This window comes from Scyliorhinus canicula, chromosome 15, assembly GCF_902713615.1.
Source record: "Scyliorhinus canicula chromosome 15, sScyCan1.1, whole genome shotgun sequence".
Classification (NCBI taxonomy): Eukaryota; Metazoa; Chordata; class Chondrichthyes; order Carcharhiniformes; family Scyliorhinidae; genus Scyliorhinus; species Scyliorhinus canicula.
Window position 1 is genome coordinate 111039105 of NC_052160.1, and position 23906 is coordinate 111063010.

The window sequence follows — 23906 nt, forward strand, 5'->3', positions numbered from 1 at the left end:
GCCTGCAAAGAAAGCAGACAGCACTGAAACCAGCAGCCATGCATATTAATGAGCGATTCCCGGGCACAATAGTAACAATCAAAGGTGATCGAAGTAAAGCTAGACCCCTCGGCGCCAGCAGGAGTCCAAGACAAAAGAAGCAAACGGGCACCCAAGGACCGCCCAGCGATCGGGAAACAGCCCCAGTATTGGGGAATTCAAACCAATCGATTGGTATGGGATCCAATCGATTGGAAGTAAGCTCGGGGTGCCCAAAAGGGCGTGAAGCCCCTGAGGACTATAAGATAGAGCCCCCAAGGTCAGTTCGCTCTCTTAGCCGGCCCTCCCAGCAGAACATCTTAGCAGCTCTCGAAGAACTTGACCGTAAGGAGAGGCCTGGCCAACTACTGCATCATCAAGTAAGTGTACCAGCTGGAAGCCTGCAGACTCAGGATCGAGCAAGAGGCCATTGTTCCCTGACCCAGCGGGTTCCCTTATCCAGATAAGTACTGGCCTGTTAGTGGTAGGAATAGCCTAATCTTTTAGTATTGTATGCATGAGTAGCGATTAACTGTGTATTAATAAACGTGTTTTGATTTGAACCTTACTAATTGGTGTATTGAGTCATTGATCTGAACTTGAACTTGAACCTCGTGGGGGTATCATAAGGATACCTGGCGACTCTGGAGCAAGGTAATAAAACAGAGCCAATTGAGTGTAAAGCACACTCACCAGAACGAGCAACAGTGCGGAGTCTGCACGTTCTCGCTGTGTCGGCGTGGGTTTCCTCTGGGTGCTCCGGTTTCCTCCCACATTCCAAAGATGTGCAGGATAGGTGGATTGGCCATGCTAAATTTTTCTTTGTGTCCAAAAAAGATGAGGTGGGGTTACAGGGTAATGTGTATAGGATGGAGGTGTGGATTTAATTAGGGTGCCCTTTCCAAGGGCCAGTGCAGACTCGATGAGCCGAATGACCTCCTTCTGCAGTGTAAATTCTATGATTCTATGAAGGCCAGAATTGAACCCGGGTGCTTGGCATTGTGAGGCAACAGGGCTAACCACTGTGCCACCCTGCCGCCCTGCATTGTTGTTCCGCATGTTGATCACTAACCTTGAAAAAGAATCGAATGCTAACTTTTGTAAATACATTCCTCTCCTATTTAAACCTGCACTGGGCTGTCTTTGTTCTATTCATTTAAAATGATTAAAAGTTAATCAGTGGGATTCTCCGCTCCTGAAAGAAAGTGTTGATGCCGGGGCAGGACTCGTGGACTTCCACGACAGCAGAACTGGCGCCTCACCTGGACCGATTCAGCGACTGTTAAGGGGCTAACACCAACACCACGTGGAGCACAATCGATTCCAATGAAGAAGGGTGCCGAATTCACCAGTTTCATGATTAGCACTCAGGAGGCTGACGAGCTGCAGGCGCATACACACACTTCAATCCTCACGCACACCATCCCAGCCAACAAGATGGCAGCGAGAAGAGCAGTCGGTGCCATCAGTAATAACGTCTGGACCAGTCAGCAGTGCAGGAAAAAACTGCATGACCTCCTCAGGGCGGCCAGGGTAAGTAGGTAGCACTGTGCCCTGGCACCAACTCCCATCACACACCCATAACCCTACCCATCCAGAGGGTTTCTGAACCCCCACCCTGCACCACATGCCAGCACCCAAACCGGCCGCCATGGCCGGGTGTCCTGGCCACTGAGGCCACCAGCTACCCACCCACAGGGATGCATGGGTCGGACTGTCCAACACTATCGTTTTCTGTTCCCCTCCCCCCCACCCCAGGAGAATGTCGCCCACAACCACCAGGAGCGGGAGAAAACTGAAGGGGGAACGCCGGAGCTGCGGCCCCTCACCCTGGCTGAGCAGAGGGTCCTGGACCTGGTCTGCGGCCCAGAGGAAAGGGGAGTCGCTGGGGTGGAGGTCGGCTGTGGGCGAGGAAGTGAGGACCCGTGGAGTTGTGGTTTCCCATGCTACGTGTGCCAATCCCCCCAAACACCATCCCCACACCACCCTCACCCCCACGCCACCTTCACCCTCACCCCCACCCCACATCCATCCTCACCCCCACCACCCACTCCCTCCTGGTCCGTGGTCTAATCATGCATCCTGTCTTGAATCTTGCAGGACCTGCTGGTGATGGGGCGGGTCCATCTAGTGTCCCCCGTCCCCAGCCAGAGCCACACTCAGAGCCCCCCATTGTGTGAGCAGTGGTGAGGAGAGCAGCACTCAACGTGAGACCCAGGATACCCTAGAGCTCGAGTCTGGGGATGACCAGATTCCATGTCACAGCTGTCTCCAACACCCTCCACCATTCCAGACACACTCACCTCGGTTGGTCACTTTAGTGAAGAGGCCCCTGGGACACCCTCTATAATAATCCTTATTGTCACAAGTAGGCTTACATTTACACTGCAATGAAGTTACCATGAATTGCTCACCACACAGATGCTGTAGCAGTCTGTGCAGGCACTGACCAAGGCCCAGGTCCGGGCTGCCGTTTCACAGGCAGCCATGTGCCAGAGCCACCTGGACATTGCAGCAGCGCTCCTGAGCGTAGCCCAGTCACAGCAGGTCATGGCTGGGAACGTCGGCGGCATTGCCCAGGCTCTGGCCGACATGGCACAGACCCAGGGAGAGGTGGCACAGTCGGAGCGTGATGTGGCGCAGTCCCAAACAGTGACGGCCCACTCCCTGTGCTCCGGTGAAGGCTACCTGCCTCGCCATGTAAAACTCCCGGCCTCCACGCTTGAAGAATGGCTGGCTCCGTGACAGCGCGTGCGCATGGTGACGACCTGCAGCAATCATGCCGTAAAACATAGCGCCTGCTGTACGCAGTCCCGACCTGCCAGATAGTGCCCCCTCTGGCCACCCCCAGCATTCCCCCCAGCCCTCGCGGAAGCCCCCGCGGCCAGCAGCACGGCTCCTACGCCGGGTTCCAGCACGGCTGAGACCACAAGTGCCCCACGTGGTCGAGAACTCAGCCCACGTGGGAGCAGAGGATCGGGGAGGGTTCTTCAGGTGACACGCTACGGCCGTCCCAATGGCGTGCGCGTGCGCCGCAATGACGCTGTTTCAGAGGGGGCGGAGCATACAAAACCTGTGCCAAACAGGCGCCGGCCCCGATTTCGGTGTCAAAGGGTATTCTCCGCCCAATCGCTGATTACATAATCGGAGTCGGGGAATGGAGAATCCCGCCCCCAGTTTCTCAATATCTCCCACGGTTTGTAGCAACCACAACTAGAGGCATTGTTCCCGTCATCTTTCTCTCGTCAAACTGTGCATATCGTTAGAGTCCCAGTAAAACAATGTATTGGAGAAGATACATTCTCATAAGTTAAATTAAATGGTGTCTATGTCCATCAGGACAGTTATATTACTAACACATTGACAATATATTGAGCAATTTCCATAGCAGGTAGACCGGGCAAGTTAACTGTAGGCATCTCCAAGCTGGCTACTTGTATGTTTTAATAATACTACAAATTTAAATAGCAAAAACTGGGTGTCAATGAAGAAAATTAAACATCTGAAAGGGTTGTTTTTCTGCAACCACTTTTTAAATGTTTTCTTTTGTTCCTTTGCTGAAGGTCAAAACTACTACTAAAGCACTGCCAATCTCCAGTATTTCACAAGAGAGGCCACAATTTTGCTGTAAGTCTAGACTGCGAGTGTCCACAGGCTATTCAGGAGGGGTGGGGCATCGCATATCTACCAAGCCTGATCCTGTTCTCACCCAACAGCAACACAAAAGCTTTCATAAAAGAGTCACTGGATTGCAATCAGGGACATGTCAGTCCTGAGCCCAGAGCTCTGAGGTCAATTGTAGCATTCCCCACTGATGCTCCAGCTAACATCAGCCCAGGCGCGGGATCACACCTGGGGCTTTGACTAAATGAATGCTTTACTTCACAAGCCACAGGAATGGTGTGCTGGCAGGGTGTCAACCAGATTTTCAAAACTTCTGTTTATGGTATAAAATCATGATGGGCTGGAGTCTCTGTTCCCGACCCCCAAATCGCGTTCGGCGACGGGGTGGTGAATCCGTTTTGGTGCCGAAATTGGGAGCAGCGACGGTTTTTCAATTGTCTGCCTCCTGAAAATCGCCGTATTCGAGGAGTACGACGCGCCGAGTATCCACCGCCTCAGGCAATTGCCTGAGAATGGCCTGCGATGCTCCGTTGACGACCAGACGAACTCCCAATGGCGTGGCTTACATGTGCTCACACGTTCGGGTTCCTCGCTTAGCGACTGCGGACTCAGTCAGGGGTCGCCATAGTCAGGCGGAGGGCCGATCGGCGGGCGGGGGGGGGGCTTCATTTGGGGCTGGGGACAATGTGGGCGGGCGGTCTAGGGCGCGCGAGCGGCGGATGTGGGGCATTACTTTCGCGGTCCAGGTCCGTGGGCTTTGTCCGCCATGAAGCAGTGCGCGGCCGCTACAGGCCACCACCGTGCGCATGCACGACCTCTGAACCGGAAGTGCTGGGGGCCGTATCGACAGGTAGAGCTGCAAGCTCTACGACAGATCTCTGCTAGCCCCCAACAAAACGGGGAATCAGTGGCCTATGACGCCAGTTTTCCTGGCGTAAAAGACCACAGTTTTCACGACAGCGTCAGCACTTAGTCTCAAAATCAGAGAATTCAGCCCATGAACTTTAACAAAGCACCTTGGCACAATGGGACAAGATTTTCACCCAGATATGGAGTTGGGTAGAGGCATACTTTTTTGCTGCCAGCCAGCATGCTGGTTGCCAATGCCATTCTGCCCCAAGCCATTTTTGGGAAAACGGCAGGCAGCTAGTTAAGGTGACTAAGATTATTGATCAGAGGTCAACTGGAACTTTCCAGTCTGTAGGCTCCCCGTGGCATCAACAGCATGGCAGCTGGCTGGAGGTGGCCTCCTGGTGCTAGACCAAGGAGTGCCAGTGTTCCAGGATGACTCTAACGTTTCCCCGACCTGCACCCCGGCCGCCCCTCCGTGGGCAAAGGTCAACATATTGAGGGAGTTTCCCCTCCACAAGAGTAGCCCAGAAGCTGTGCTAATTTTTTTCATTCCAATATTTTAAAAGCTCAGAGCGCCACACCCTCTCTTTCCCTTAACTGCAAGCAGGCAGGCTGCAGCTCTTTCAGTGCTGGAAGGCCTTCTGTTGGCCCTCCAGCTTTGAGTGCTTGGCCTGCAGCCCTCTGGCCATTAATTAGCCAATTCTGCAAAAATCATGGTTAGGTTCCTGCTCCCTACGCAGTGTGAGGTCGGGGGCCCATATTAGATCCATGGTCGTAACCCATCGAGGAAAATCCCATCCGATGCACTTATACAGTGAGCGGTTTCTACAGTCAAGGTATTTGGCAGTCTGGGTACATCTCCAAATACTGACACACTCCTTAGGACCCCCCCATACTAACCCCTAAAAAATAGTGCCAGCTACCAAAAGACAATCCATGTTGTCACTGCAGGAAATATTTTTATTCATGCACTGCAAAAAGTAACATGACAGTAAATAAGTAGAAAAATATAGTAGTTTCATGACAGGCCTGCCTTCATATTCTAAAGCCTTATGAACTCAGCAGTTTGAATGTATCATTAACGCAATGGTAACGAATGTGCATTAAGGGAATTATTTAACACTTGTTAAAATATTTAAAATAGACATTGGAGAACTGTAGTTAAGCATAATTGTAACTCTCTGTCTATATTATTATTTGTACATTATATGTAGGGGGTAGAGCGCAGAGGAAGTAATTCTTGCTTAATGATTTGTCGCACATATGGCCCCAACTGTGTTCAAAAATCTTTCAAAATCTGGAGAAGCATAATATAACACAAAAATATTGTTAAATGCTGGACTGTACTTGGATCAAATGGCAATCAGTAATGACTTAAGGTTGAGTGTCGGTGAATAAATACTACTCCTAAATACTAAAGGAGTACCAATCATTCTTTCCTCGGTGATGAGACATTGGGATTTTAGGGTCACGAAACATAAAAATAAGGAGCTGTACAGATTAATAAATGCTCCTTAAATCTTTACTCATATAAGGATCCGCCTGTTAATCCCGGTCTGTCCCTTGTTTCTCCTTTTAATGTCTGTTATTTTACTATTTAAATTTTGTACATGGCCCATTTAATGTGTCTATGCTATTAAGCTGGACTGCACCTTCAATTCGAGTGGCTGGTAAACTAAGGATTGACTTATCGCCTCAGGCAAGGCAGGTTGCAAAGTGCTGTTTATATTTCGGATCAGCAGCTTCAAGGGAGATCAGTGCTAACACATCGTGGTGGACTTGGCTGTCGGCCAATGGACGGTTTTGAATTGATGGCACTTATCAATGGCCCATGCTGATTGGTTGAGGTTTTCTCTGGAATGTTCCTTCCTCTGTGTGACTGTCTTCTTTTACTTTGAAATGAAAATGAAAATTGCTTATTGTCACGAGTAGGCTTCAAATGAAGTTACTGTGAAAAGCCCCTAGTCGCCACATTCCGGTGCCTGTTCGGGGAGGCTGTTACGGGAACTTTGATCCCTCTCTCTCTTGTCTAATGTATTCTTTCTGAAGATCCAAAGTAAAGTCCAGCTAGTAAGTATTTTTAAAGAAATCTGAAGTCAGCATGCTTAAATATTATAACCCTGGGGAATCAGGTTACGCATATTATTGTACAAATGCTGAACAGTTCATATGAAATTCAACAGTCCACTATTTTAACAGAGACAGTCTCTCATTTATTCTTAATTTCCCATGAACATACTTGTATAATATTGCCTCACTGAATTTCAAGAAAATGGTTTTCATCTATTTCTATATCGGCATACATATATAAAATCAAAAAGACTCCATCTCCATTCATGGTGGGATGTTATTGAGCTCTGTTCTGAGTGCAAGAAGACTTCCTGGAATACATAATCACTGCTGAGCTCTTCCATTTATTTTTAGCCCATCATCTTGAAATAGAATTTCATGAGCAATTTCAAGATGAATTCTGAAACACTAAGCCTCAGATAATTCTCAACTTCTGTATCTTTACATTTGTGCAAATTAAAGGGATAGCACTCCTGAGTCTGTCAAGTTAAAATTACCTGCTTCTGAATCAAACTATGGTTTTTCAAAGGTTCTTTGCACTGAATCTAAGTCCTATATCCTTTGAACTGTGAGGTTTTCAATCAATCAGTTGAATAAAATGTTTGAAAGAAGATACATTTCGAAAGATGACATGTTGTTGAACTATGCCAACTACATTTTTACACTACTTTCTTCCCATTCCAATAAATATATTTTTGGATCCTATAAATATGACAGCCCCCAAGGATCAAATACATATCAGAGGCATTGAGAAATAGATTGATTTTTTCATTTTAAAGATATATTTTTATGACTGGTGGAACAACTTCAATCACACTCCACATTATTTTCAGCTACTGAATTACTCACCCTACTAATCACAAGTGGTTGCATTAAAGCTTTAAGGACAATCCAATAACTTAAGCTCCTCCAAACTGGAAATTGCAACAAGTTTCTGAGGCAATGTCTTCTTTTATGTAAGCCAATGATAACAGGTATAATAAGCTGGAGAGAATAGGCAAAGCCAGGTGCAGGGAAGGTGCAGCAAACGTTTAACACAACTAGTGAACCAAGTATCAGAATAGTTATGAACTCAAAGGAAAAGGAGCTGTAAACAGCAGCAAATTCAAAATGGCAGCCATTTTCTGGTTAATAAAGGTCTAAATAGGTAGGCAGATGAAAGAAGCTTTTCATGAATTTTACACATGAAAATTAAACATAAAAAAAGTCCCACAGAGTAGCTCCTGAGGAAAAGTATATAAAGCATTTCCCCCAAGACTGTTGCCCCCCTCCCCAATGTCTCCCCCTCCCCCCATAAAGACAAATTGAGTAAAACTTCAGAGTGTCTCCGATCGGACATCCTATTTAGATTTAAATTCAGAACAGGTAACGAAAGGAATAAGTTTCTGAAGTAACTCGCCAAGAAAAATAAGACATGCAAACTTTATAAGGCACAGTTGGAAGTTTCGACTGGGGTAACCAGAATACTAATAGGGCAAACATGAGTTGGTTGAAAAGGCTTTTCTCATGAATTATCAATTGTTTTGGTTTCAGTTTTGCTTTCCCTTGAATGATAGTTAATTATTTCAGCATCTCAGGGGCCACTGCGTCAGTCACTTTTTTTTCTGTAATTTTCTTTGTATGTCTCAGTCCTGTTCTTAAACAGAACGTCATTAAGAAATTAAGCACTCCAGCTTTCAGCCTAATATTGGCTCTTTGATATTCATACAAGTATAACCTATATTCCCAGTGCCTTGACTGGTTACTATTGCCCTCTTTAAGCACCTATCTCTAGCAAAGGTTAATCAAAAATAAAAATTGGTCACGACTGTTGCTTCATGTACTAATCTCCAGACTCTCTATACTGAATACATAAAGAGAAGGGATCTTGTGTCAATTCAACTCAAGGTATATAATTTACAGGATTTTATAGTAATTCTTTAAAAGCACATCAAAGTAAAGGAAACATGCCAGAGGGTATTCAAAATAAAATTCTAATGTGAATGCTTTCAAGATAGCCACAAATATGTCTGACAAACCAAATGAATAATACAATTATTGGCCATATTTATACATTTTAGGCCACAGGCAAAATGAATGCAGAGGAATAATGGTATAAAATCTCACAATCATAGATGGGAAGTAATTGCGGATTTAAGATGTTTTAAATTGTTTACTCATGTTCCCTTTGAGAAGTTCCAATGACCTCTTCACATTTCATTCCTCCTCAATTCAGATTTGTTCATTCATTCCTTTTGCTTTATCACAAGATTGCACTGGGAAAAGTACAACTTTCAGATGCAATGGAATTCTAATGATCAAGGTAGTTTGTGATGTTCCAGGTAGTTTAGACTTGCACAGTTTGGAACAACCAGGGAAATGTTAACAATGCTAATAGCAAACGGGGAATAGTGCAAAATCTATTCCCTAAATTTACCTCATATTCGACTTGCATCTAAATTACACAAAGCCATTAACTCTATCCTCATCTTATGTGTAAATACTTCAGTAAGAGAAGGAATACATTTCTGTCTGAGTTTGTATACAACCAACAAAAGAATTGAAACTCACACATTTAGAACTCTTTTTTTTTTGAATTCTTGTTTTCCTGTCCTTACTTATTTTGAAGACAGTGTGAAGACACTACTGCAGGTTGTAAAATAGGGCGAACAGCCGCTCATGGGGCAGCATGGTGGCGCATGGTTAGCATCGCTGCCCCACAGTGCCAAGTTCTGAGGTTCGATCCCGGCCCTGGGTCACTGTCCATGTGGAGTTTGCACATTCTCCCCGTGTTTGTGTGGGTTTCACCTCCACAACCCAAAGATGTGCAGGGTAGGTTGATTGGCCATGCTAAATTGCCCCTTGATTGGAAAAAAATGAATTGTGTATTCTCAAATTTTATGGGCAGCACGGTAGCATGGTGGTTAGCATAAATGCTTCACAGCTCCAGGGTCCCAGGTTCGATTCCCGGCTGGGTCACTGTCTGTGCGGAGTCTGCATGTCCTCCCCGTGTATGCGTGGGTTTCCTCCGGGTGCTCCGGTTTCCTCCCACAGTCCAAAGATGTGCGGGTTAGGTGGATTGGCCATGCTAAATTGCCCGGAGTGTCCTAAAAAGTAAGGTTAAGGGGGGTTTGTTGGGTTACGGGTATAGGGTGGATACGTGGGTTTGAGTAGGGTGATCATGGCTCGGCACAACATCGAGGGCCGAAGGGCCTGTTCTGTGCTGTACTGTTCTGTGTTCTATGTTCTATGTGTAAATTCAGACACTGAGCTACGTGGGCTCAATTTTGGAAATGGTGCAAAGTCTCGCCACTGGACTGGACACCGGGAGTCACTAAGGTTTAGAATGCTGCAGGGCTGGCACAACCATGAGGCAAACTAGGTGGTCATCTAGAGCAGCAAACCTTGGCAAGGGATGGCAAAACACTGATTGAACTATTCATGAAACTATACAAGTAAATAAACTGGCTTCGGCAGCGAGAATGAAAGGTCTAGGATTTACTGATATTCATCCACCTGTGCTGATATATAGGTAGATTTCTATGTGTTTACATTGCAGTCTTTCCCAAAATTGCATAATATATTCCTCACTGTATTTATGCGGCAGTTTTAATAATCAAAAATCTTCATTATTGTCGCACGTAGGCTTACATTAACACTGCAATGAAATTACTGTGCAAATCCCCGGGTCGCCACACTCTGGCGTCTGCTCGGATACACTGAGGGACAATTCAGAATGTCCAATTCACCTAACAAGCACATCTTTCCGAACTTGTGGGAGGAAACCGGAGCACCTGGAGGAAACCCACGCAGACACGGGGAGAATGTACAGACTCCATACAGGCAGTGACCCTAGCGGGAATGGAACCTGGGACCCTGGCGCTGTGAAGCAACAGTTCTATCCACAGTGCTACCGTGCCACCCAGAAAAACCCGACTTTGGTGGGACTTGAACCCACAACTTTTGAATGCTTTTCTCAACCATTGACTAGAAGTCCAACGCACTTTCCATTGTGCCACAGAGCCACAAATGTGTACATCTACATGGCTATCCTAAAACAGCAAACCAGTAAATAATATTGAACAATACAATTTAATCACGCTCATTCTATCATAATGATTATTGATTGTGTAAATTGTGCATAAGATTTTCTAGTAGCGTTGAACACACATACAGTATTACATCATGTAAGCCATATTACACATTCTAACATACATTTGTTCCAGTACACATCCTGTGAAAAATGTAGAACAATACGAATGTAAAATAAGTATCGGAATATTCTCCTTTTTTGAAGCTTAAGGTTCACCTTGGGCAGCTAATACTCTTGCAGTGGCTCTGGCTGTCTATCTCCCCATGCAACAACACACCTCCAGACGTGGGCAAAATGTGCACAGAGGCCATGAATGGCCTTTAATTGTCCATTTAAGTGACTTAATTGAGCACCAGTCTGATGTCCCCTCCCCCTGCTTTTCTATCACCCTTTCAGACTCCAAGCCCATCGCCAATTAGCAGGGAAAATTCGGCCTTTTATGTGCCCAATTTTGTTCTTACCCAATGTCAAGATGTATACTTTCCACCTGGAAAGAAACAATACAAAAGGAAAATCCTGGGACTTTCCTCCTTTCTATCCCATTCGCCTCCCTTCTCTCTTCCTCTCTCTCCTTTGCCCTTTCTCTCCTTCCTTCCCACCTTCCTTCCTCTCCCTCTTCCCTCTCAGCCTTGCCTCCCTCGCCCAGTTCTATGCTATCCTAATCCCCTTCCCTTCTTAGTGCCTTGGTCCATATGATACCGATTTTAGTAATGTTGTTGCTCTTGCAGGCATCAGTCAATCCAATGCAGATCACAGATGAACGTGGGCCCTGCCTAATGTGTACGGCAAAATTTAACCGCTATGCCATCGATAGAAAGCAAAATAATTTTCCAGTTTTTTTAACGTTTGTAATACTGAAAGCCTAACATTTGCAAATGGAAAGAAATGTCTTTCAAATCCTTAATATTTGCTTCTTAAATCAATATTGCCCAGAATTGCATAAAACCTTGCAAATGCTGCAACTTGCTAAACTGATAGAAAATTTTAACTACTAAAATAATGCATCAATTGATCTGTGTTATTCTAGGTCAGTGAACTTGACAGTGACGGGGTTTTTTGTAAGATTAAAGATGCTACTAGCAGGGATAATTATGATGAACCTGCCTTAGAAATTCACCTTCCAAAAAAACCCACAAACATATACCAAATAAACTGCATCAGTAAATCAAGGATTAATCAGTGAATTCTGTTAGTTCATTTGCTTCCAAATGGTTTACATGAGGCAGATTTACATGTCATATTTTTCACTTTCTGCAATAAATACATGATTTGTTTCTGTTTTTGATTGGAATCTAATTATAAGTAATTCAATGAACCCTGCATTCATGTCCAATGACTCAGATCATTTTTGGTACATGGGTACATGATGACACAAATGGAGTGTGCCAGTGTAGACAATTGAAACATTGATTCCACATTGTAGGGTTTTCATTTTCCTTTTGACTTTTTCTTTCTCCTTTCTGAAAAGCGCAGATTGAAATTGGTCCATGGTTCTGTATGTTCAGGAAGTTTAATTAACATTAATGAACAGAGGGTACTCAAAGCCAATTGTAATATTAACTGTAATTAATTCCATCTTGATACTGTCAGGCACAGTAACTCATCGAAGATGGTTTTTGTTTGCCTGGTATGAAATGCACATTATATTCCCACAAAGATACCATTCATGTAAGGCCAGAAATTTGGATGTTGGCTAGCTTGATTGCAAAAGTCTGGGTTAAAAGCCACAGAGTCCTTATAGGGATAGCCAACTAAAACTCACATGACTTAATGGTTTGAAACTTCCAGCTACTTGTTCATTTAGGTCAACTGTACAACAAAATCACCAAACTGCAAAATGATCGTTGGTTCTCACTGTTTATCAACAGGCAATCCTGGTACATTTGCTTTCAAAAGCGTCGAAGTTCAAATGCTATTTTTCAACGACTCAATAAACTGACAGTCATTTTCTGCTAATTTTCTAATCTCAAGTACCTAGCCTCTCTGAGTTGAGTTCAGAATAGACAGACAGCCAATCAACGCACAGTAACTTGCTTCTGCACATAATCCCTAAAGGTCATTGTGATGTGCTGACTGAGATAACTTCATCATGAGGGATGAACTTGCAAAAATTTCAGGTCATGTCGAACGCAGCTATGTCTTAATGCGCTCTAGACTGTTAAAAATCCAAGTCATCAATAAATATGATGAAAGGTTAAAGTAACAAAACAGATCCTTGGGGCAAACACTTGACACATGCTGACAATCAGAAGATGCAAGTTTTTCTCCACTATCAATTTCTTATCTCCCAACCAATTTCCAAGGGTAAAAAACTACCTCCAATTCACTATGCTCTTATTTTTTGTTAATTATCTCTTGTCTGGAACTTAGGTTTCTTTTGGCCAGAACGTGCAGTAACCATCAGCATTGGGCAGCACGGTAGCATTGTGGATAGCACAATCGCTTCACAGCTCCAGGGCCCCAGGTTCGATTCCGGCTTGGGTCACTGTCTGTGCGGAGTCTGCACATCCTCCCCGTGTGTGCGTGAGTTTCCTCCGGGTGCTCCGGTTTCCTCCCACAGTCCAAAGATGTGCAGGTTAGGTGGATTGGCCATGATAAATTGCCCTTAGTGTCCAAAATTGCCCTTAGTGTTGGGTGGGGTTATGGGGATAGGGTGGAGGTGTTGACGTTGGTTAGGGTGCTCTTTCCAAGAGCCGGTGGTGACTCGATGGGCTGAATGGCCTCCTTCTGCACTGTAAATTCTAAATTCTATGATCTATATAGTTTATGTATAATCATTCTTGTATTTCAAACCAAAACAGATTATCTTGTCATTAGTCATCTCTCTTAATACTCAAACTATAGTGGATCAAGTTTCTTATTATTTCCAACATGTTGTCCTTTAAAAATAAAGCTCCTTGAATTTGTCACTTCACCTAATGCAGGGCAGGTAGGTTTTAGATGAAAGAAAATACTTTTTGAAAAGCTGGTAAGCACACACACAACTAATGAGGAAGTTTTGAGGAGGGTAGATGCACAAGAAGCAGTTTTACATCTGATCATAGAATCCCAACAATGCAGAAGGAGGCCACTCAGCCCATTGGGTCTAGACCGACCCGACGAAAGAGCATTCTACCCAGGTCCACTACACACAGACATTCTGAGGCAGCAGTGCTAACCACCCAGACACAACTAAAATGATTTTCCGCTCACACTTAGGAGAGTGAAAATAGGTCCTCTGGTAGTGCCTGGCACAACTGAGGGTCGCAGAGCAAGAGAGAGACAAAGGAGGAAATACACCAGCAGCTGAAGAGGCAGAGCAGGTACATGATATGAGAACACCAAAATGCTGGCCCATATCAAAGGCCGTGAAAGCTGGAGTGCTATGATCATAGATCATCTGAAGAAACCAGTAAACCAGTAACATCATGTTGCGCCCCTTGTATGTGAAGTCACTGTGGTGACATGAGCGTGTGACTTCTCCCACCAGAAACAAAAAGTGATCCTTTCCTGCCCCTTTAAATCATCAGTCCTCCAGAAGGTCAGGACTTACTGCTACTGTGAACCCTCCATAACCAATGTGCCATTGTTTCTGGGCGGAGAAGTGGGTGGGGTGCAATGCATAGCTCTGGTGAACAAACAGTGGACAATTCAAGAAAATAAACAGATCAGAATAGACCTGATAAAAGCTTGTGGTTTCAAATAAACCTGTTGAACTTCAACCTTGTGTTGTGAGACTTCTTACTAGAATACACTTAAGAAAGCTGGAATTCAAACAGCGCCTTCTTGTGTCCTCGGACATCCAAAGTGCTGCATTAAAAAAAAAGGAAAAAAAAACCTTCGGGAAAGTTACAGAGGGAGTGAAAGGAGCCACAAGAGAAGCAGTTCTGATTGTAGCATTAAAAAACAAATCTGAAAATCAGGTCCAGAAATGTGGCACCCACATTGGACAGTCGAATTAACTGCATAGCGGGAAATACATTGAAAGTCACACTATTTCTAACTCTAGAAACAATCACCCATCACCACTCTCATTTGAATTGATGTGGGGGAACCAGACGGAAGTTAGGACCCAGTAGAGTCAGCGAGAAGTGAGAAGTTTTTTTTTGCCTTGTTTCCAATCATCTTTTGAACTTGGCACACATGTAATTAACACTTGATCAGCAAAAAAAAAGTTTTGCTTGAAACTTTGGAAAGTTTCCCGGCTTACTTTCGCTGTTTCCAGGACAGCTTCATTTGTCACCGCTCCCGGTTACCGCAAGCTTCTGGATGCATGAACGCAAAGATCTCTTACCCTAGGGTGCTGATGAAGCCATTCACTGAGCCTTCCGCGTACAGGGAGACAATGTCCCCAACATGCAGAAAACTTGACATTTCAGACATCGCGCTCGCCTCTCTTGAGCAGACACCGCGCTCACTTCTCGACTTCAGGGAAGGTTTACATCAGCCCACGCGGGGAATTCATGCTGAAGTTGCTGAAGACCCGGGAGGAAGGACAAAAAAAATAATCCCCCCCTTCCCCAAGAAGTTTCGCAGAGGAAGAGATCAGTGTGCCTCGATCCCTCTCCAGTCGCACTGTCAACACACACACACAGCGTGAAAAGACTCGAGATCATAAAGCTGGAGCTGCAAATATTTGCATGAGCTCCCCTCCGGACTATGGGGCCACCTGCGTCCAATAGAAAAGGAGAGAAAATAATACAGGAAGCGTTACTGTATCTGATGTAAACTTCTTATCACTAAGTGGTAACGCCCCTTTGTAACGCAAAGCAAAACCAAACAAAAAAAAAATCCCCTGTGTGTGTGTGTGTGACTCAGGTCAGAGATCACTGCAAGTGCAGAAATGCCAGAGGCTTCCGTGTTCAAATATTGGCCGCAATATATTTAAAAAAAACAAGCAGAACCGGTGAGGTTCTCGATAAAAGTCAACATTTAAAACGAAATGATTATTCGTCCTCAATCCGGTTTAGAGACAGGATGTGCTGTTGGGCGATTCTGGGCGCTACAACATTGCTTGTAACGAAACTTTCACGTGGTTTTTCTTAACTTCTGCTTCCAACCCATAAACCTTCACCTAATTGCGGTGACAAATGAAGCAGACCTGGAAGCAGCGAAAGTAACCGCCTACCAGAAAATGTTGGCCCCTAAGCTACCAATTATTAACCAACAGAGGGATAAGAAACGTCAAGAGTAACCAACCAGGAATCTATATGAAGCCAAGCAATCAAATTGCTCTTTCTTTCCTCCGAGCTTGGCAGTAAGGAGCAGATAAGTGTCAGAGAGACACCCATCAAGTCATTCTCAAATAAAGTATTCTTTGAATGCCTACATAGTTAACCGAGTACATACTTAACATCTTAAATAGCTCCCCCAAATCTTTAAACTTATCTAAAAGGTTATCTCAATTCTGTGGGAAATTGATCCATACATTTTTTTCTTGGGAGAATTACTCTCAGGAGCCCAAGGCTTATTTTTTACCCATACTTCTTTTACTGGGCCTCATGTGTTTGGGGCCTTTCTAAGCATGCCATTTTCTATTCCTGAGTGCTTTCCTGCTCAGCTCAGTTTCTAGTCGCACCTATTGCAGCTGCTTCCGGCGTGTTCTGACTCATATCACCCTGTCTCAGTTCGAGTCCTCAGGGTACCAATCGAATCCTTCCCATTGAGCTTGACCTGGCAGCCTCAGCGCGCCCATTCCATCCCTACTACCCAGCATTCCCCAGGCCCACCGTCCATCTCGCCACTTTCAGGTAGCCCAAGTCAGCCTGGTCAACTCACACACATAATGCCACAAGGATATACCCCAACTTGAGGAACTTGTCTGAAGATTGTACAAGATTATGCAAGCATTTTCCACACTTGGCACAAAGGAAGTTTGTTGTGGCATTACCTTTCCGTGAGAGCTTTGCACATTTTGTAACCAGCTATCCGCAATGTTCAGACATCCTGTAAAATGTGCAGAAACCTAGTTACAGAATCATAGAATCCTTACAATGCACAAGAAGGCCATTCAAACAATTGAGTCTGCACCAACCCTTGAAACACCACCCTACCGAGGCCCAATTCCCCGCCCTATTCTTGCGACCCCACCTTAAGGGGCAATTTAGCAAGGCCAATCCACCTAGCCTGCACATCTGTGAACTGTGGTAGGAAACCGGAGCATCTGGAGGAAACGCACAAAGGCACGGGGAGAATGTGCAAACTCCACACAGTCACCTGAGGTCGGAATCAAACCAGGTCCCTGGTGCTGAGGCAGCAGTGATAACCACTATGTCACCGTGCTGCCCATGTATGGAATTATTTTACTAAAATGTCTGACAACGTTTGCAAGCTAAAGTGACTTTAAAGATTTAAAATTTCTTTGACCCGAGGCAAACTAAATATATTGAATTATCACCAAGAAATTACATTTAGAATTTTTTAAAACACGGGCAGTTCTAAATAAGGGAGAGGTAAAATTATGTTTTCTTGCTGTACATCTTAATTTTTCTCTACACATCTACTCTTTACTTCCCATGCTTCTTACTTTTGTTTCAATCATAGACAACAAATTTGTGTCATGTGAGAGTACCTTTAAGAAGTGGGTGTGTATATTACTTTCTGTAGTGAGAGTACCTTTAAGAAATGGGTGTTTACTACTGCAGTGATGTCAGAGAGTGGGAAGAGCTGGGCTGTCTGTCAGCTTTTTACTTTTGTTTTAGGCTGTTTGCTGCAGGGTGTGTTTTAGTTTCGTTTTCAGTGTTGGAGCTGAAGCCAGACCAAGCAGGTGTACTGCTGTTCTCTCTGCCATCAAAAGACTATCTCTTGATCATTTGGTGAATTCAGAATTATAAATGTTTTCAGTAGTGACTCTAACCTAATGTGCTTCTGGTAAAAGGTGTTTTTAAGTCGTATGGATGTTAAAAGGAAAGCTTAAAGGATTACTTAGTGTTGTGGTCTTTGGAGGTTGTATTTGAATTGATGGTTGCTAAGCTGTTCACTGTATGTTTCAAAAGGGTTAACTTGAGTTCATTGAATAAACATTGTTTTGCTTTAAAAAATACTTTACCATTTCTGCTGTACCGCACCTGTAGAGTGGGCCATGTGCTTCCCATACCACAATCTATTGAAAGTTGCGGGTCAGGTGAACTCCATGATACACTTTGGGGTTCTTTAAACCCTGGCCCATAACACTTGATTTTATGAAACCGACAGTATACCTCACAGTGTCACTGGAAATATGAGATATGAAGCATGGTTTCTGATGTGTACAATAGACTTATTATGGATTAATAATTATTGCATGTTGCCAATGCAACAAGTTCAGTGAAGTGTTATGCCACACACCTGGCTCAATTTTTAAAATACTTTACAATTACTAAAAGAGGCAGACATTGCATCTATGGTTTTAATATAATTTCTCTTCCACTTAAAGAACTTGCTTAAGATGTAAAGTTTGTTTTTCCCTCAAAAAATCTGACTCTAATTATGTACATTATAATTTTTTTTGAGCAACAATTAATTTTTATCAGTTTATTCTTTCCTCCCACAGATGTTTTTCCAACTACATGCAGGATTATAAAGGATATTTCTCTCCCCTTGTGTTCTATGATGTAACATATTTCTTGCCAAGGCTGCAGAACCCAGAGCAGTTTTTCCCACCATTGAGTCTCCAATGGCCGGCACTGAACAGCTGGTCATTTGCCATGGTCTGGGTTTGGCTGATAAACGTATGTATGAGCTCAGCAGAAAGACTTCGTAAAAATCCCTTCTCTGTCTCTGTGCTGGAGAAACATTTCTCTAAATAGATCTTTGGCCAATACTGCATTTCACATCGTTCAACATCCTCAATTTTTCTGCACTACTCCCACATCACCATCTGGATCGAGGGTATTAAAAGAAAGGTAGAACTTAATTTAAATGAAGATCTAAACAAAGATTCCATACATCGAAGCATATTTAGGAAATAGAAGCAGGAGGAGGCCAATCGGCCCTTCGAGCTTGCTCCGTCACTCATTATGATCATGACTGATCATCAAGTTCAATACCCTGATCCCGCATTACCCCCATATCCCATGAGCCCCAAGATGTTTATCTAATTCCTTCTTGAAATTACACAATGTTTCGGCCTCAACTACTTTCGGAGCTAGTGAATTGCACAGATTCACCAGTCTCTGGGTGAAAAAATCTCTCCTAACCTCAGCCCTAAAAGGTTTACTCCTTATCCTCAAACTATGACCCCTAGTTCTGGACTCCCCCACCATCGGGAACATTCTTTCTGAATCTATTCTGTCTAATCCTGTTAGAATTTTGTAAGTTTCTGTGAGATACCCTCTCACTCTTCTAAACTCCAAAGAATATAATCCTAACTGACTTAGTCTCTCGTGATATGACAGTCCCTCCATCCCAGGAATCACCTGGTAAACCTTCGCTGCACTCCCTCTATAGCAAGAACATTCTTTTTCAGATAAGGACATGAAAACATATCATCTGCAAATTTGGAAATCATACATTTAGTTCCCTCATCCAAATCAGTAATATATAATGTGAACAGTTGGGGTCCTAGCATAGATCCCAATAGTCACTGCCTGCCAATCAAAAAAGACGATTTATCGTAACTTTTTGCTTCCTGTTTGCTAACCAGCTTTCTATCCATTTCAAGACCCTATCGGTAATCACATGCGCTTTAATTTTATATAGTAATCTGTTATGTGAGACCTTGTTGAAAGCCTTCTGAAAGTCTAAATAAACCACACCCACATTGCTCCCTGATCAACTCTACTAGTTAACTCTACCAATTAATCAAAGGCTATTTGCAACTTTCCCCCAAAATATAGAACATACATGCATACAGTGCAGAAGGAGGCCATTCGGCCCTTCGAGTCCACATGACCCACTTAAGCCCTCACTTCCACCCTATCCCCGTAACCCAATAACCCCTCCTAACCTTTTTGGTCACTAAGGGTAATTTATCATGGCCAACCCACCTATCCTACACGTCTTTAGACTGTGGGAGGAAACTGGAGGATACCCACGCAGACACGGGGAGAACATGCAGACTCTGCACGGACAGTGACCCTTCGGGGAATTGAACCTGGGACACTGGCACTGTGACACCACAGTGCTATCCATTTGTGCTACCGTGCTGCCCACAATACATATGGACAGAATCAATTTATTTCAACCCCAAATGTTACTTTGTTTTAATCATTCAAGGGATGTGGGCATCGCTGGCTCGGCCAGCATTGATTGCCCATCCCTAAATGCCCTTGAGAAAGTGGTGGTGAGCTGACGTCTTGAACGGCTGCAGTCCATGTGGTGTAGTTATACCCATAGTGCTGTTCGGGAGGACAATCTAGGGTTTTGACCCAGAGAAAGTGAAGAAACGACAATATATTTCAAGTGAGGATGGTGTGTGGCTTGGAGTGGAACTTACAGATGGTGGTATTCCCAAGCATCTGCTGCCCTTGTCCTTCTGCATGGTGACTATCATGGGTTTGGAGGATGCTGTCTAAGGAACCTTGCTGAGTTCCTGCAGTGCATCTTGTAGAGAGGACACACTGCTGTCACTGTGTATTGGGGGTGGAGGGAGTGAATGTTTGTGGAAGGGGTGCAGATCAAGCAGGCTGCATCACCTTGGATTGTGTCAAGCTTATTGAGCATTGTTAGAGCTGCACTCATCCAGGCACATGGACAGTATTCCATCACCTTCCTGTTTTGTGCCTTGTGGAAAGTGGATAGCTTTTAGGAAGTCAGGAGGTGAGTTACTCACAGCAGGATTTCTCGCTTCTGACCTGTTCTTGTGGCCACATTATTTATATGGCTGGTCCAGTTCACTTTCTGGTTAATGGTAACTCCCAGGATGTTGATAATGGGGGATTTAGTGATGGTAATTTCATTGAATGTCAAGGGATGCTGATAGATTTTTTCTTGTTGGAAGTGATCATTGCCTGACACTTCTGTGGTGCAAATGTCACCACTGTTATGGGCCAGGGTTTAGAGAACCCCAAAGTGTATCATGGAGTTCACCTGACCCACAATTTTTAATAGATTGTGGTATGGGGAGCACACGGCCCACTCTACAGGTGTGGTACAGCAGAAATGGAAAAGTAATTTTTAAAACCAAACAATGTTTATTCTATGAACTCAAGTTAACCTTTTTGAAACATACAGTGTACATCTTAGCAACCATCAATTCAAATACAACCCCCAAAGAGTACAACACTAAGTAATCCTTAATAACTTCCCAAACAACATCCAGAAGACTGAAGAAGCACCTTTTAACAGAAGCACATCAGGTTTACATTCACTACTGAAAACATTTATAATTCTGAATTCACCAAATGATCAAGAGTTAGTCTTTTGATGGCAGAGAGAACAGCAGTACACTGCTTGGTCTGGCTTCAGCTCCAACACTGAAAACGAAACTAAAACATACCCTGCAGCAAACAGCCTAAAATGAAAGGAAAAAGCTGACAGACAGCCCAGCGCCACCCACACTCTGACATCACTGATAAACACTCATTTCTTAAAGGTACATTTCTTAAACCCCCATTTCTTAAAGGTACTCTCACATGACATCACCAACACTCCCACAATGTGTGATCAAATCATATTCTTATTTGTTCAATTACAATAATTCAGCAATTCTCATTATCTAGGTCACTTATCTCATGCTGCTTGTGGACCTTGCAGCCTGAAACTTGCTTATCACATTTTCCTACAGCGCATGAGACAGTGACCATCTCCAACAAGTGAGGATCCAACAATCGCCCCTTGGCAGTCAATGCATTCACATTGCTGAATTCCCCGCTATCATCATCCTGACGGTTCCGATTGACTAGAAATTGAACAGGATTAGCCATATAAACACTGTGGTTACCAGAACAGATCAAATCCTTGGAACCTGTGACGAGAATCTCACCTCCTGACTCTTCAAACCCTGTCCACCATCTACAAGCACAAGTCAAGAGTGCAGTGGTGTATTCTCCACTTGCCTTGATGAATGCAGCTCCAACAAAACTCAAGAAGCTCAACACATCCAGGACAAAGCAGCCCGCTTGATTGCTACCCTTTATACAAACATTCAATCCCTCTACCACCGCCGAACATTGGCAGCCAAGTGTACCATCTACAAGACGCACTGCAGGAACTCACCAAAGTTTCTTCGGCAACACCTTCTAGACCCACTACCACTACCACTTAGAAGGATGAAGACAACAGACACATGGGAATACTACCACCTGGAGGTTCCTCTCCATATCATTCACCATCCTGACTTGGAAATATACCGCCGTTTCTTCATTATTCCTTCAAAATCCTGCAATTCCCTCCCTAACAGCACTGTGGGTGTACCTGCACCTCAGGGACTGCAGAAATTAAAGAAGCTAGCTCACCACGAACTTCTACAGGGCAACTAGGGATGGGCAATAAATGCTGATCCAGCCAGTGATGCGCATAACCTGTAAATGAATAAAACAAAACACATCTTAGGTACTCCAGAGTGAGCACTGCATTGTCAGAGGTGAGATTATATTATATTATATTAGGTGAGATCATAATTTCAGGCCCTGTTTCACTGTGCAAATAGACACAGACGGTTTTATGAAACCTTTTTGTTACAGAAGAGGAGAGAGTTATCTTGGTGTCCAGGCCAACATTCTTCCTCCAATGCAAATTAGCTGTTCACTCACTTTATTGTTGTTTTTGAACCATGCTGTTGGCTATTATGTTTTCTTATAAAAACAACAGTAGTATTTTGAAAATAAATACGTTGGCCATGAGGCATTTTAGGGAATTCAGAAGGAAAGACTCTGGTCAGGAGTAATTTCCTTCTTTGTTATGTTTCACACTCCAGAATATACTGCATAATATTGGAAGTACAACCCTTGCATTCTGCGGCTCACAATTCCAAAACTAGGTCATTTGATTATAAGACACCCCTAAAGTGGCAGTGCCATGAGACGCTTCTTCTTCAGTTCTCCACCCAATCACAGGTCCAGCCCACAGTACCGTGATCTCCACCATGGGTACGGCAAGGAGGCAGGTCCCCAACCTACCCCATCGGGAGGAGTATCGAACCCCATGCTGTTGGAACCAATCTGATCCACACTAGCTGACCAGCCAACTGCTTCCCAAGGAGTCCAAGTTGCTGTGGCAGCATGTACTTTTACATGCATGTTGCAGCCTGGAATTATGAATAAATGATAGTAGAGGCTCCAATTTTCTTTTCATCATATAACTGATCTAGAATCCTTCTCTCTCTCTTATCATCTGCCATTGATGTACATTGGAAGCATTTGCAGATTGCTACTCAGCCTGATTGACTGCAATATGAGCACTCCTTCCGCAGTCATCAAGTCTCGGAGTGAGACCTGAATCCAAAGCTTCTGGCTCAGAGGCAGGGATGATACTCACTACGCCACAAGACCTCTGTGTGGGAGACACAAGCATGAAAAGAGCAAAAGGGAAGATGACATAAATCAGGCAGTGGTGACTGGTTATATCCAGCTTTGTTTTTAGACAGTGAGTTAGGCTATGAGTGTCATGAAAGGAGAGTTACTGAAGAAACTAACAGAGATATATAAAATAGTAATCCAATTTCCTCATGTATTACAGGGCAGCCAATGTAGAGAAGGTGTTGGGATGGTAGAGAATCGGAAACCATATGGTGAACCATATGGAGCCAGTGGTGAAGAAATGGAGTCAACTCTGACAATCTTACAAGCTGAGTGCCGTGTCATTACTGGCTCCTATAAATGGTAACCATTTGTTATACCATCGGGTTTGGATATGACTTTTAAGGCATCGGAAAAGAAGAGGCTGGGGTGCTTTAGAGATGGACGATTCACCAGTTGGGAGGAGTTCGTGGCCAAATTCCAACTACCAGGGACACACTTATTTCGATATTTTCAATTGCGCGACTTAGTCCATGGGGTTTGCCCTGTTTTCCCCTTGGACAGCGTTCCCTGTTGGAGCAAATCTTACATTTGGCAAAGATTGGGAGGGAGGATCTCGAACTTCAATGAGCGAACTATCTCATTGGAATCTAAGTTGCTTCGTCATGTGAAGGCAAAATGGGAGTTGGAGTTGTGACCCATCTTAGATGAGGATGTGAGGGATGAGGCTCAACTCATCCGACACAAAGTGGTTCATAGAACTCATCTAACCAAAAGTAGGAAGAGCAGGTTCTTTGATGAAGTGGAGGACAGGTGCAAGCGATGTTCTCATGCATCTGCGAACCATACCCACATGTTCAGGACCTGTTCAAAGGTGGTGCGTTTTGGGTCTCTTTCTTTAGCACCATGTCAGC

The 23906-nt window shown here is 44.1% G+C and overlaps 1 protein-coding gene across 2 annotated transcripts in view; it reads right to left on the reverse strand.

Moving 5' to 3' along the window:
* itpr3 (inositol 1,4,5-trisphosphate receptor, type 3) overlaps window positions 1-15296 on the reverse strand; it is a 330370-nt gene extending 315074 nt beyond the window's left edge. For both annotated transcript variants that reach the window (XM_038820893.1, XM_038820892.1), the window contains exon 1: window positions 14910-15296. In XM_038820893.1, the coding sequence (XP_038676821.1) occupies window positions 14910-14998 (89 nt within the window). In that variant the 5' untranslated portion in view covers window positions 14999-15296. The remainder of the gene's footprint in view (window positions 1-14909) is intronic.
* Window positions 15297-23906: the final 8610 nt, after the last annotated feature.